Genomic DNA, 13,824 nt, shown 5'->3' on the forward strand with positions numbered 1-13,824 from the left:
CTTTCCATTCCTTCCTTGGCAAGTAGTCATTGAGGTGCGTACAAGTCGGGTGACGGTCAGTCACTGTGAAGTGGTCGGGGAAAGAATCTCCAGCTTGTTCCTCAAATTTCTCAGATGTGCACTGAAGATAGGGCAGCGTGTTTTCAATAATATTACAGTATTTGGTTCATCCTGTTATAGCCAGGAATGTGTCACATCTTACTGAGACATATACGTTCATATGATGCGCAGTGGTCTATCCACTAGATTCTGGCAAGTTTCTTAGCATGACATCTTGCCTGCTCAGTCTTGTGCAGAACATTGATCAGGGTTTGTTGCGTGCAGCCACAATTTAAGTATGCAGTATACAGCTTGGCTTGCTCACCCCAAAGTTGCAGCAGGTGCTTGTCAGGGCTGGATGTTGCCCCAGTAAGTTCTAGTGCGCATGTCGCTCTTTGCAGTATGTAAAGGATGCGGTGTTGCTAGTGATTCTTCAGCACCTTAACATTCTGCAGACTCAAGTGCATCACGGAAATGGTCCCAGCCTCAAACCCTGATTTTGTGAATGTGGTCCATTTTCACCCGTACATCAAGTATTAGATTGGGTAATGGTCACTGCCACTTGGGGCAGAGTCGCACTGACACTCTGGATGAAGGCCCCAGTTGCCCATGCTAGGTAAGTGTACTGCACTTCTGGTTTGAATGGAGTGTGTGGCAGTTGGGATAGTTGGTGTCATTTGTCAACTTGAGGTCTGTGGTGTCTGCTTCGTCAAGGTGGCATCCTCTTGGCCGTACGTCTTTGCATCCCAAATGTGGGTGATGTGCATTGAGCCGACCTCGACTGAGTATTCTGTGCTCTGGAAAGCGAACTTGAAGATGTCAAAGCCAAGTGAAATTGCCTCGGCTGTGGTGCCTGGTTCTGGGACAAAGGTAGACCAATGTCAGAACTGCTTCCTTTCACTGCCTTAGCCTGAAGCACACCACCACAACTTTCTGATGTGACATATGTTTATTAAAACTGTTCTTTCCTTGCCCTACTTCAATAACAGTCAATTTTAGGAGCTGCAAATCAAGCTAACTTCAGAAGACTGCCGATTTTTAGCTACTTGTAGCTTATTGGTTGGTTAATTTTCTAGTTAGGCATGAGATGCTTCGTGCTTAAAAAATGAACTGTTTAAATAATTCTTGGAGTAATATTCGGACAGGCAACTCTAACTGAGTGATCGCTGCTTTTGTCGCAAAATGTGGCAATGAGCTAGGCAGATGCTGTCACGACAGCGCAGTGTTTAGGTTGTACGAGTATTGGAGTTGTGAAGTTCAAAGCCCTGTTTTTACAGCCTCTCTTTATACTGCCGACATTAGAGAGTTTTAAGTTAGTGGATGCAAGCAGCATGTGTAAACAAGAACCCTGTTTGGGTATTTCTGCGTCCCATGTGGTTTGCATAACCAAGCAGCACACGAGTCGATTGCATCCTCCTATCCAATACTATTATTTTTATTGTAAAGCAACTAATATCGCAGTAAGTCTGATCAACCTGCATCAATATGCTAGAAGTTTTTAAGCACTTAGGCTGTGTCGCTTGAGTGTTTAAAGCACTTCACCGCACCCTTGCCCACTAGACTTGTGCTTTCCAGTATTACTTGCTAATCAACTCTTCAGATGTTTACATTGTTTTTTATGTGCTGTCAGATTAGTTTGACAGTCCTAAAAATTGTTAAAGTGAAGGCCTGGGCTGTTATATTGGCTATGTCACTCTAAAACTGTTAGGTCCGACACTGTCAAAGCATTTGGCAACTTTAATAAGCTTCACCTCACAACATATATGTATTGCGGTTGGACTATTAAGCATGTGAAAATAAAAATACCGGCAAATATGGAATTGGAGAGCGCCTGAGATTATAGTAAAGCGGGCGGCGCAGTATCTTGAGGGCGACGGGGACAAAAAAGCTGGAACTAGGGCTGCCATACAACCTGTCGCCGCAATACTGTTTGCTTCATCGCATTACACCAATGTGTTGCGGTGAAGTTATTGTAGACGCATATACAGATTCATTCGTCCCAACTTTGCACAGAGCCCTGCGTCCCATTGCTAAAACTAAGAGCTCGAAAAACGGGCAGAGATGCAGCTGAACATCACAGGGCACAGTATCAAGCTTCACCTCACTGTGTTTATCGCGCCCTTAGTATCAATAATATTAAACATCTACTCTGCATTTTAGTTCGTGGAATTCTGGCAGACGATGTGATGTCACTAAAGCTCCATTATGTTCACAGCACTACGCGATAATTGTAAAGCCCACGATAAAAGTAAATCACATGAAGTCGCGGATAGCGCACTAGCGCTGAACACGATTGAAAACATGCGCTGCCCCATTTCAAGGACGCGTGAACAGTTGTGAGCAAATACCACCTTAAGCATTATAAATCTATATTGATTAAGTAATGTAAATTGTGGCGAGGAACACGTACAATACCTCCGACTACGACGCCCATCAAGTAAAGGTGCATGTGCGATGTGATAACGCTGCTGCACAGTGCCGGTTCGCAAATTGCATTGCCGAGGCGCTATGCCACTTGAATATTTCGATCGTCAGCACCACTCATTTTTTCAGAAATACGGGTCTCACACCACCAGAATTCACCGAGACCAAAAGCCGACATGCCACACCACTACTATTGCACGACTTTTCGCCGACAAATACGGAACCCACTGCGGAGCCATGATAGGACCAGCGGTTGGCGTGGGCCGGAGATTCAACGCGCCGCGGCATCACTTAAAGGAAAGGTGAAGAGTCTGTCGAATTCAATAAGACGCCATATATGGATGCGGGAACCTTATAAACCATGCACATAAAATTTTGAGCGGGATTTTTCACTTAGGAACGACGTAATCGCCGGTCAAAATTGCGCTGTCGCTCCGCCCCCCGTCGAGCGCCGCGCGCTGCTGTTGACGATGCGAGCAGAGACCGGAAACCGCGCCGTAGTGACGTCAGCACTGGTGTTCCGCTCCTTGGCAGTCTCCGAATTTCTTTATGGTCTCCGCGACCGTGCCTGACCGCGCTTGTTTCTGTGAGCGTGCCGCCATAATCTGCTTCGCTCGATCCTGCATTCCTTTGTTTGTGTGTATGTAGAGTGGTACTTGACGTGCGCAGCATCAATTGAAGTGGTGGGCCGATCATGCCGGCGTTCTGTGCAGCCTACGGTTGCACGAACACCAGCGGCGGCGATGATGTTCCATTGCTTCCCGCAAGACGAGAAGCTTGCACCTAGGTGGGAGGCTGCTGTGAATCGAAAGAATTTTAAGCGCTCAAGAACAACAGTGGTGTGCTCTAACCACTTCCGTGACGACGATTACTACCAGAGTGTATCAATAAAGCGTGAATCAATGAGAGTACGGATTTCTGCTAGCAGGCTTTCTAAACGCCGCGCGAGAAGGTCGGGGCAACGAACGCACAAAGGCGGGACGGGTGCGGGCGGACGGATGGTAACTGGTCTTGGAAAACCTTATGAATACACGAACTCGTCCAAACCTGGATTTTGATTTATTGCTAGCTCCTTCGTGTTAGCACGCTGTACGGAACGTACTACATGTTGATCTTCCACCCTTGACGCAGGTTTGGTCTCAAACCGCCGTTAATTATATATTCGCACGAGTGTTGTGAAACAGCCAACATGCAGCTACCATAATGCAGTGCAAGTGTAAAGTTTTCATGTGTTTGAAAGCCGGCGCACGCCAGAACGCTGCGCTCCCCATCGTACACAGAGAGGAAGCGGCTGTCTCACGTAGCCGACGGAATTCGCCGCCTTTACGGCTCCGGTTACGATTAGCGTGCGGATGGCGCGCTGATGAAGGCCACTACACGTGCTACATGAGCCGTAAAACTTTTCCCGCATGTAAACCGTCTGTGTAGATTGCCGACAGCTTTGGGGCAGCGCACAAATGCCGACGATCGCATCCCTGCTTAGGTTCCACGAGGAGGCATGCAGGAGCATAACAGTACAGTTACTTGCTCGCAAACGAACTCACTGGACCGCTGAATACAGCTTTGCAAAAAACATACTCACTAAAGAACATTTCTAACGCGAGGAGATGCTAACACTTCGCTTTCGTTCGCGTCGAAGGTACTGCTTGCTAGCAGCATCTTTTGCTTCTTGTAGAGGCCGGCTAGGTATACATGTAGGGAGCAACGCCGAACTCCTCAGAGAAACGCAAGCTCTCGAAATTTACCATAACCGTCTCACCAAACCACAGCGCCAAACCACCTTGCACCGTGCTTCATGTGTGGCGGCAGCGGCCGGTCCGGACGAACACCAATGCTGACGTCACGAGGCGCACGACCAATCACAGGCGGAAACGAGGCTCGCGAGCTGCCCGAGTCTGCTGCTGCACTTTTTGTCGAAATAAAACCTGTTTGCGCTTTCGTTCGCTCAATTTCAATGCGATATGCGGATTCGGAGGGTTGAAAACCACTACGTACAGCTCTTCACACATTTTTTCTGGAAAACTCTTCCGGGCCGCTATTTTGTAGCGATGCCTTATGCCTTATTCTATGCTATTCTTATCATCCACCACACACGGCCGCCTGATTGCATTGATAATGTGGGCAGACCGTCGCTCTGACCAGTGGCCAAGCGCGAAAAGCGTGAAAAAGCATAGAATCGGAAAAGGCATCGCTACAAAATACCGGCCCAGCTTCCAATTAACGCCACCATCGCACCTTCTCAAAAGTCCCTAAACGATTTTGTTTCTAGGCACCTAGGATCAGGTCACGTGAGGGATTTTTGTACGACATTTAGACGCACGCATTCCGAAGCGGAGTCACAGAGCACCTATAAGGCCTCGTGCACCGCCTATAGAGGCGCCACTGATAGCCACCTAGCGGGCGCTTCCAACAATACGCGCGGGAGCAGTAGCAGACGACAACGCTTTGCAGCAGGGTGACTGAAGTTCGCGGCTGCGATTTGTCCTTTGTTCGGGCGCCAGACTGCTTCTTCTGCGGTGACAGCTGTAGGGAAGACGCAGACCTCTGTGGGAGCGGGTATGAACAAGATGTTACCGCTGTTTGGGGCTTCATGGTCCACATACGCGCCAGGTGCGTCCCGCAGACAAACGACATGAAGACCATTTACATGAAGTGGAGCTCATGTAAACTAGCCGACAAATTTTGTTGACTAATGCGATGTCTCGACCGTGTTTTTTTTTTAATTCTACGCTTGCCGTAATGCTGCTTCTGTACCTCAATAATAAGCGCCCGTCGTTAGTGCAGACTTAGATAACAAATCCGCACGGTGCGATGTCTGCATATGCCGTTGTTATTTTTCTGCCGATGAATACATGTGACGCCGCCGAATAAGTGTAGTGAAAGTCGCCTGAAGAAGAATAATTGCGAATTTATTGATAGAAACGCGTGCACTTTAGTCAACGAAGCCACCAAACGCACGGGTTAATAGAAGCGCGTGTTAGCGCTGTACCGCCGATGAACTGCCGTTCGCGGTGCAGTTTTTGCAATTTTAAATTCCCTAAGGGAGCTGCTTGGAAACGTACAAAGCTATAGTCTGACTAACTTTGCAGTACTTTCTTTAAATGTTACTAGAGAGAGGTACCACATGATATATTTAAAGGCAGAGCAGCGCCAGTCAAATTAGATCCAGCGCTGGCGGCAAGGCCGGGTTTAGTCCTATGCGGCGTAAGCATAATAAGAAATAATTCAGTTGAGTACAAAATTCACTTGCAAGAAGCGACTACGTTGTGAAACAAACAAATCACTCGGCGTGTTAAGTCTGCTCAGAAAGCATCAAGGTGCGATGACTTACCAAACGTGACGCGAACTATTCAGCGAAAAATGGATCAGCGAAACATAACAAAACTGGAACAAAAACCATATGGAACATATGGAACCATATGGAACAAAAATACCATATGCAGGAACTATTAGCAATTCTCGCCCTGAGCTACCTATTTTCTAAACACATTTCCCAAAAAACCACAGTATCTAAGATGCCCTCGGGAGAAATGAATAAAGCTGTTAAAGAAGCAGTTGCTTGGTGTCATTCTGATAAGACACAGCGTGATTTATACCCTTTACAAACGAGGCAGAGTAAAAACCTCGCAGCTCAAAAGAATCAAGAGTTATGCATGAAGCAACTAGCAACAGTTAAACATGTGCGAAACCACGCATAAAATAGATGTAAAAACATGAAGTGCGCGACAGCTGGTGCGAGGATTTACCGGGCCACATAAAACTAACAATTTCATTTCTTGCAAACTTCTGTAGCTTTAACATACAACACAATGCGCTCATGCAGTCGTGCTGCCTAGCTAGCCCAACGCGGTAAAGAAGCGGAAAACAATATAAGCGGCAAATGGCATTCCGAACTTTAGCGAAATGCCTTTAAACCGCATGTTGCACTGCAGACGAACTTCGGCGCTTACGCGTCTAACAACAATCGAGTAAAAAATAGTAATAAAAAAGAAAAAAAACACCGAAGCGACAAAGGAAAGGATGAGAACAAGAAATTTCGCGCCGAAGCGACGATCCATTGCCACCGTTGCTCCTGCTATGAGGCTTTGCGGGGAATAATTAGAACCGTATCACCGGCACGTTTTCGCCGGTATTTGAGCCCCCCACCCTGCAACAATTCTTCTTCGACATTCTTCGGAAGCTTTGGCCATCCCACACATGCGAAGGGTGCTGCCTATTTTGCTCTGAAAACACAAATAAGACGGAGAAGCACTATCAGCGACTATTTTGCTCTGAAAACACAAATAAGACGGAGAAGCACTATCAGCGACGCAACAAACTACGGCGTGCTACGGCGCGCGGCTCGCTCCTCTCCCGTGCGTTCTGCGCAAGGCCGCCACCAGTGGCGCGGCCATCGGCGTGCACGCGCGGAGTAGGCGGTGTTTGGAAGCACGTGGTTTCCGTGTCATTGCAAAAACTAGGGCTGTTGTATAATACGGCGGCGATAATAAAAAAAAAACTTCCCCAATCACATGATACACTAGGTATTCAGTAGTGGCTCCATAAGGACGATTGGAAACCAACGTGAGAGCCAACATCCGGTAACGTGTCCACCCCCCACCCCCCCCCCCCCTGCCGGTAACGCAGGGTCACGTGGATGACTCTTTCTCTATGGATGAGTGAGTGAGTGAACCACGGAGTGAACAAACTTTATTGTAGATCCGGCGAGGACGCGAACTCGTCGCGCACCCGGCTAGTCCCACGTCGGGACCGGCAGGTCTAGCCCACCGGCCCGGTCGCGGGCACGCCGGACAGCCAGGATTTGCTTTTATCTTTTATTGTTAACCGACCTCAGTCGGCTTGGCCCAGGACTTGTGACTACCATGTCAGGGCACCGTGCTGTTGACGCTGTGCGCTTTCTTGTTTCCGGTGAGTGGCTGTAACGTTGAAACAGAACGGTGTTTTGTACAGAATGAGACGAGGAGCCATGAGACGCAGCGAGTAGTCGTGCGGTGTCCCTGCGTTTCACGTCGTTTGTCGTTTAAAACATTGCATATATATGTTGTTCCGTGCATAATGGACATGTGTTCCTCTACGCCTTCACAGGCGCATTTATTCGCATAGGTGTTCGTCGTTTATCCTAGTTCCGGTACTTCTTGCAAACGACACCTCCGCAGGTGGCCTCCGCCAGAAGGGTTGCTCTGAAGCGGCTGTCGGCGCCCTTGCACCAGCGACGAAGTTGTTTTAGTTTGGATGACTGAGGAGTGGGGAGCGTACAGTCAGAAGCTTTATGATAGTACACACGGGAACGCGTGCTGCTCTGTACAGGCAGATCACTCCAACGATCTCGGGCTGGCACACGGTTGCGCTCTGTGTTTACCGGGCACGTGCTTATGCTATTTCACACATGTAATCAAGCTCAATTTTTATGTCATGTCTCGTTAATTGAAGATATGCTTGCAATGACTTATTAATTTGTTTTATTTCAAGTGTACTGCCAGCCTCTGGTAGATGACAGGTGTAGTTACATGTTAAGTGAATACAAAGCATGAAAGTGATGAAGTTTGCAAAAAGATAGCATTTAGTGCTATCAGTGAACAATTCTTGGTGCCCAGTTTGCAGAAATGAAGAAAGAGAAAAGCGGGAAAAACCAGAAAAAATGTATGTATACATGTGTCAACAGGTGTCATGAAATATCTCGTTAGATTCGCTCAGTGAAAAGGGTATGTGTAAAATTATGAAAAATTTCTAGAAGCCCATCTGTGAGATCACATAGGACAAGTTGAATTACAAATGGAGGGCGGCCAATTTACCCCACACATTTGTTCTTTTTTTACCATTTAAAAAATCTATAGTGTCGCAGGCAACCGCCACGCAAGTCAGTATATTCCATTCCCAATGTAATTGAGAACTTGTAATTAATTACATTTCACTAATTTTAACATTTAATGATTGTTTTGCTGATTTGGCACTGGCCATTGTATCAATTACTTTTTCAGTAAGCAATTACATGTAACCAGTTACATTTGTGACGAAACAAGCTGTAAGAAGCAACGCTTGTTTGGAGCACTTAAATTTATCGAGAACTACTGTCCGAAGGGATGAAAACATGTACAGAGGTATACTTCCTTCCCACAATGAGTGTCCTACGGTTGTGTCTCGATCACCTGAACTGGCTTGCAGATTTGCACACCTCTCATCGAAGACTGACCTTTGAACTTTTTTATGATATCTCTCTTCTGGAAATCCAAAACCAAGAATGGGGCTGACGGACACTGTGGTATAAAGGTTATAAAAAGCGATAAGGGCCAGCCTTTCTGAGGCACCTTATCGCTGTTTCTAACCTCTCTTCTGGAAGTACTTTTAAGCAACCTTTGAATGACAGAAAGCTGAGCTAGTTGGTAAGGATTATGCAAAAAAGGTGAGGCATGCAGACAGGAACCTCTCTTCCGGTGTTTGTGTTGTCCACTTGTGTCCTGTCTGCAGCCCTCACCTTTTTTGCATAATAAGCAACCTTCATGGTCAGTAAGAGCTGGTGCTCCAGTCTTCGTCGTTTAATGCCATTTATGAATTCTCTGATATAGATGGAAGTTCTTTGTCGTTGAACATATATGTTACTGTATGTTTGATATGTATGTGACTCATATGCATTTACTTTTGTGATTGTAAGAGCAATATTTTAAGGCTGAATATTATGTGGATTTATATTAGATTGCATCACAGATTTGGTCACCTTTTCAAGAAACGTGAATATTTGCTCGCTTCCATTAGTATCGGTCGTATTTGGTCTACACGGCTAACACAAGTGGAAGGTGCTGGGAGGAGGTCCATCTGATGATGGCTGACGAATTGAAACAACATTTGTATCACTCCATAGCAATTGCCAGTTCGGTTGTTGATGCCAGGAAATCGCCTATAGACAATTTTTCAGGTTTTCACTGGACCTATCGGGAGTGCCTTCTCTAGTGCCAGCAACAATGAAGCGCTGTGCTTCATAGAGGACCCAGCCTGAGTATCGTGGCACTGCATAGCCACAATTTTGCAAGCAAGGTGTTTGTACATTAGAACACAAGCCTTCTCTGCTGTGCATATATCGAGCGAGTTTTCAGTGTGACTGAAGTTGTCTTCACAAGAAAATGAGGGAAGATTACGAAAAAAAATTTTAATGAGCAATTCTTAGTGAAGATATTGTGTAAAGGACTGCTCGGGACACACTGGAAGAGCCAGGCCAGCTTGTTCTATTTACTGTATTTGTGTCACATTAAGAAAAATGAGGAAAGGGATGTGTTACTGTTTAGTACTTGCTCGATTACATTTGTGGAGCAAAAATTGATGACTATAATCAATTAGATTTTTATTAAAGTCATTGTAATTGCAATCAGGGCTTTTTTTCTGTAGTGTGTTCAAGTCTGCACCTTTTCTGTAGGGAATCTGATTCTGCTATTTCCGGCATCGCAGTCAGTGATGCACACCGTCAAAAGGAGTTGGATACAAATCTTACCATCTTTCTGTTTGTTTTTTCTGTGCTCTTTATGTTAACGTTACTATGTGTGTGTCCCAGACGACCATTCCATAATCAAGTCATGCCAACGAAAGTCTGTGTGCCAACAGCTAAATTTCGCGGGTGAAATTCCACAAGCATTGCCTCAAGTAATTGAGTTTTCGCATGGCTTTCTTTCCTATCTATGGTACATGCTCGTATCATCTTGAGTCTTAATAAGACCATGCCTAGAATACGCTGATCTAATCTGGAACCCTCATCAAAAATGCCTTATAAATAAAATAGAACGCATACAAAAATTAGCTATTAGGTTTGTATATTCGGACTACAAAAGGCAGTCCAGTATCTCAGGTCTGCTAGCAAGGGCAAACCTAAAATCCCTCTCGCAGAGAAGAGCAATTTCGCGACTAAAATTCATCTATCAATTATACCATGCTCGTTTCCAGATAGCACGTTCTCATTACCTGCAAGATCCTCCAAAACACTCAACCATACTAAATCATTCCAAAACAATCTATCTTCCCTCAAGTCGTGTTAATGTTCACAAACATTCCCTTTTTCCGTCGGCCATTTCCCAGTGGAACAAGTTAACTAACGATATTGTGTGTTGCAATAACATCGACTCTCTTATTAACCGCATTCAGTGTATTGACTTGTCATCATGATTTTTTTTTTCATTTCTGTACCACTCCTGCACGGGCCGTGAAGGGCCTGCAGTATATTAAAGAAAAAAAAAGTCTGAGCTAATAAGAAGTACACCCAAGTTGGGCTGCTGAGCATGAGGTCGCGGGACCGAATCCCGGCCATGGCGGCCGCATTTTGATGGAGGCGAAATGTGAAAACGCCCGTGTACATAGATTTAGGTGTACGTTAAAGAACCCCAGGTGGTCAAAATTTCTGAAGTCCTCCACTACTTGCATCTCATAATCAGAAAGTGGTTTTGGCACGTAAAACTCCATAATCGAAAAGTACACCCAAGTATTTGTAGCTTGTCACCAAATCCAAAATATGCCGATCAACTGAATAGTGAAAGTTCAAAGGGTATCATTTCCAAGTCACGGTCATTACAACAATCTCTTTCACATTTATTTTCGTTTCCCGGGGGCTGCACAATGATTGTACTGTAGATAATGAGGATATTGAAAGTGTCTTGCTGTCAGGACTACGGATTTGTTGTTGTAGAATGCAGTCATCGGCAAATAATTGTATTTTAATTGGCACCTCCTGCACAGTACCATTGTTAAAAATTAAGAAAAATAAGGGTCCAAGCTCTCATCCTTGCAGAATTTTGAATAGCACTGGGTTCGAATGTGGATATGTTCCCCTTGTGTTTACATTTTGTTGTCTTGAAGAAAGGTATGCTTGAATCCACCATAAAAGAGTATTATTTTCAAAGATTGGTTTAAGTTTTAGGATGACTTGACTTCTGATGCAAGATGTAAGCAGCTGAGCTCATTCTCTTCAACCAAAAATGTCATCTAACAATGCAGGAGATGGGCGCCTTGAGAATTTAGAGGAAGCAAATCAACATCTTTGCATGCTGCGAGCATTTGCCTTGGATGCTGGTATTTCGGCAGAAGACATGCTGCAGTTGAGTATGGTCGTCACTTCACTCAGTACAGGTAAGCTTTATCTTTCCTTTCTCTCGTAAAACGGAAAGGGTAGTACATGACTTCATGACCATATGCTTTGCTGACAATTTGACCATCTGTCTGAATATAAGAGTAACATTCTGCTGCAGTATAGCCACTCAACAAAGTGGGGGTGTTTCTATGTATGCTCACTTGTCTTTGCTTTGAGGAGTACAAAATTGTGGTTTGTTGTGAAGCACCTCTTAGTGACATTTGAGGTTCTGCTATACTGAGCAGGACTATGAAAGTTGTAGCACAAATTTTTTGTTGCTTTGTGGTGTATTGTGGTGTACTTCAACATTTTGTCTAATGGCCTTTCTTGGAAGCTTCTTGACTAATGCTGAGCTAAGGTGAGCAGAACTACGAAAGTTGCAATAAAATATTAGTTTTTCCTAATTATGCTTATGTATTATATTATTTATACTGACAATCAATGATGTAATGGTCTTTCTTGGAGGCTTCTTGTCTCTCCTTCCAGCTGATCGTGCATGTCTATTATTCACGCCATGGCAGTGATGCAACATCTGGTGACAGAAAATGAACAGTAACCACCAGAACTGGAAAACAAAAAGGATCATGATGTGTATTTGGTTCACACAACTTACATGATGCATACCACAGGCAATCAACTTCCCATTGCGAAAGTAATTACCTCTGAGACTTGTTTCTGCTGCTTCCGAGGTTTATATGGTCATCTCATTCGGGTGCCTAGCCAGTGCGACAACTGCCATCACACTTACCACTGTTTACCGCTCAACAAGGTCTCATTGGTTTGCATCATTCAATAGATCACGTGGCATTGTCGGTCTAAACTTCATTCGTCAGTGGTAGTAAAACCATATCGTGTCTCTGCTGCAGTGCATTTCTCTGATGAAGTGCACTTGCTGTGATGGTTTTTCTCTCCACAAACTGCATTATATCTGTAACACAGTGTACATCGCTTGAAAAGCTGCTCTAATTCTTGAGCCATTTAGGTAACGCTAGGCCATTTTTCTCATGTACTGTGCTGCAAGTATTGCTGTATACTTTAGCATGGTAGCTTGATTTATGCTTGATGGGAGGAGTTAATGGGCTCTTGGTGCCTCGGTGACTGTGGTATTCCTGCTGCTGACCACAAAGTCTTGGGTTTTGTCCCTGCTTGTAAAAACTAGTGTAAGCTCTTGATGCATATTTCGGAATCTGAGGTAGTTGAAATTAATCCAGAGCTTTTCACTCGGGTGTCTCTCATAACCCCTGTGTTGCTTATCAATGAGCTAAAAGTAGTCCATGAAGATGGGAGTAAAGCCAAAAAGTGGGCAGTTGAACCATCTTTGCTGTGGGGTTGTTCCTGTAGTCTCAACTGAGGTCTGGATTTCAGAATCTTTCACGGCAAAGTCGCTGCTCCTTTGCATGGTGCCAGGCACATCTATTGCCAAGGACGTCATCCTCAAATTTTCTGGGGCATTGTGCCGTGATTCGATATCCTCAGCTGTCAAGGTGGGCATTGTTTATCTTGTCTCTGTTACAGTGACAGCAATTTCAGATTTTTCAGCCCTTTACATGTAGGCTGTGCAACAAAGCTAGTTGCCTTACACAATTTGTGATATTGATCTCAATGTCTGGGTAGAGGTTGTAATAGTTGTCACAGGTACTGACAGTAGAGATAAAGAGTTACAGTGCAAGGATATTTCCTAGGATCTATATTGCCAGTACTGCAGAGTTAGGTTCTATATTTGGCATTCCAGGCAGCATGATCATAGTAAAAGGTGGCCCTAAAGGGCCCTTGTGAGGTAGGGGATACTAAAAGCAATTTCAATCTGCTTCTATACTACCATGGAAAGGTATCTGGATAGTGCAACAAAACAAGGATACAAGAAGAAACGAAGACTGAACGCAAAGGTGCTAACTATGCCCACTTCGGGAAGATACCACTATTATAGATAGGGAAGTGCGAGTATGCAAGATTAAACAGAGCAAATCCTCTTGGCTGCTGACCAATGCGTCGGCAAACTGTCACTATCATTGTCCACAAGAGTGTTAGATTATTTGTGCCTGGCATGAAGGCTGACTGTATTTGCAATATGTCATTTAGGTTTTCTTGTGTTTTCCTGATGTACCAATTTTAGATAGTTTATATCTTCATGGTACATATCGCTGTGTACGTGGTTGTTTCAGTGTATAAATGCGACCGATCCCGGAAGTAAATTTTTGTTGTTGATAGCGCTTGTCTTCGTTTCTTCTTGTGTCCTTGTTTTTTCATGCTATCCAGAT

The 13,824-nt window shown here is 44.8% G+C and overlaps 1 protein-coding gene across 3 annotated transcripts in view; it reads left to right on the plus strand.

The window, feature by feature from the left end:
* The first annotated feature begins 7,119 nt into the window (after positions 1-7,119).
* Positions 7,120-13,824, plus strand: part of LOC139051392 (centromere protein I-like) — a 118,676-nt gene continuing 111,971 nt past the window's right edge. For all 3 annotated transcript variants that reach the window (XR_011509372.1, XM_070528411.1, XM_070528412.1), the window contains exons 1-3: positions 7,120-7,371; positions 11,434-11,565; positions 12,932-13,050. Coding sequence is in view for 2 of the 3 variants with exons in the window: in XM_070528411.1 (XP_070384512.1) it covers positions 7,326-7,371; positions 11,434-11,565; positions 12,932-13,050 (297 nt within the window). In the remaining variant the exon portion in view is untranslated. The remainder of the gene's footprint in view (positions 7,372-11,433; positions 11,566-12,931; positions 13,051-13,824) is intronic.

The sequence above is a fragment of the Dermacentor albipictus genome, unplaced genomic scaffold (genome assembly GCF_038994185.2).
Source record: "Dermacentor albipictus isolate Rhodes 1998 colony unplaced genomic scaffold, USDA_Dalb.pri_finalv2 scaffold_11, whole genome shotgun sequence".
Taxonomy (NCBI): Eukaryota; Metazoa; Arthropoda; class Arachnida; order Ixodida; family Ixodidae; genus Dermacentor; species Dermacentor albipictus.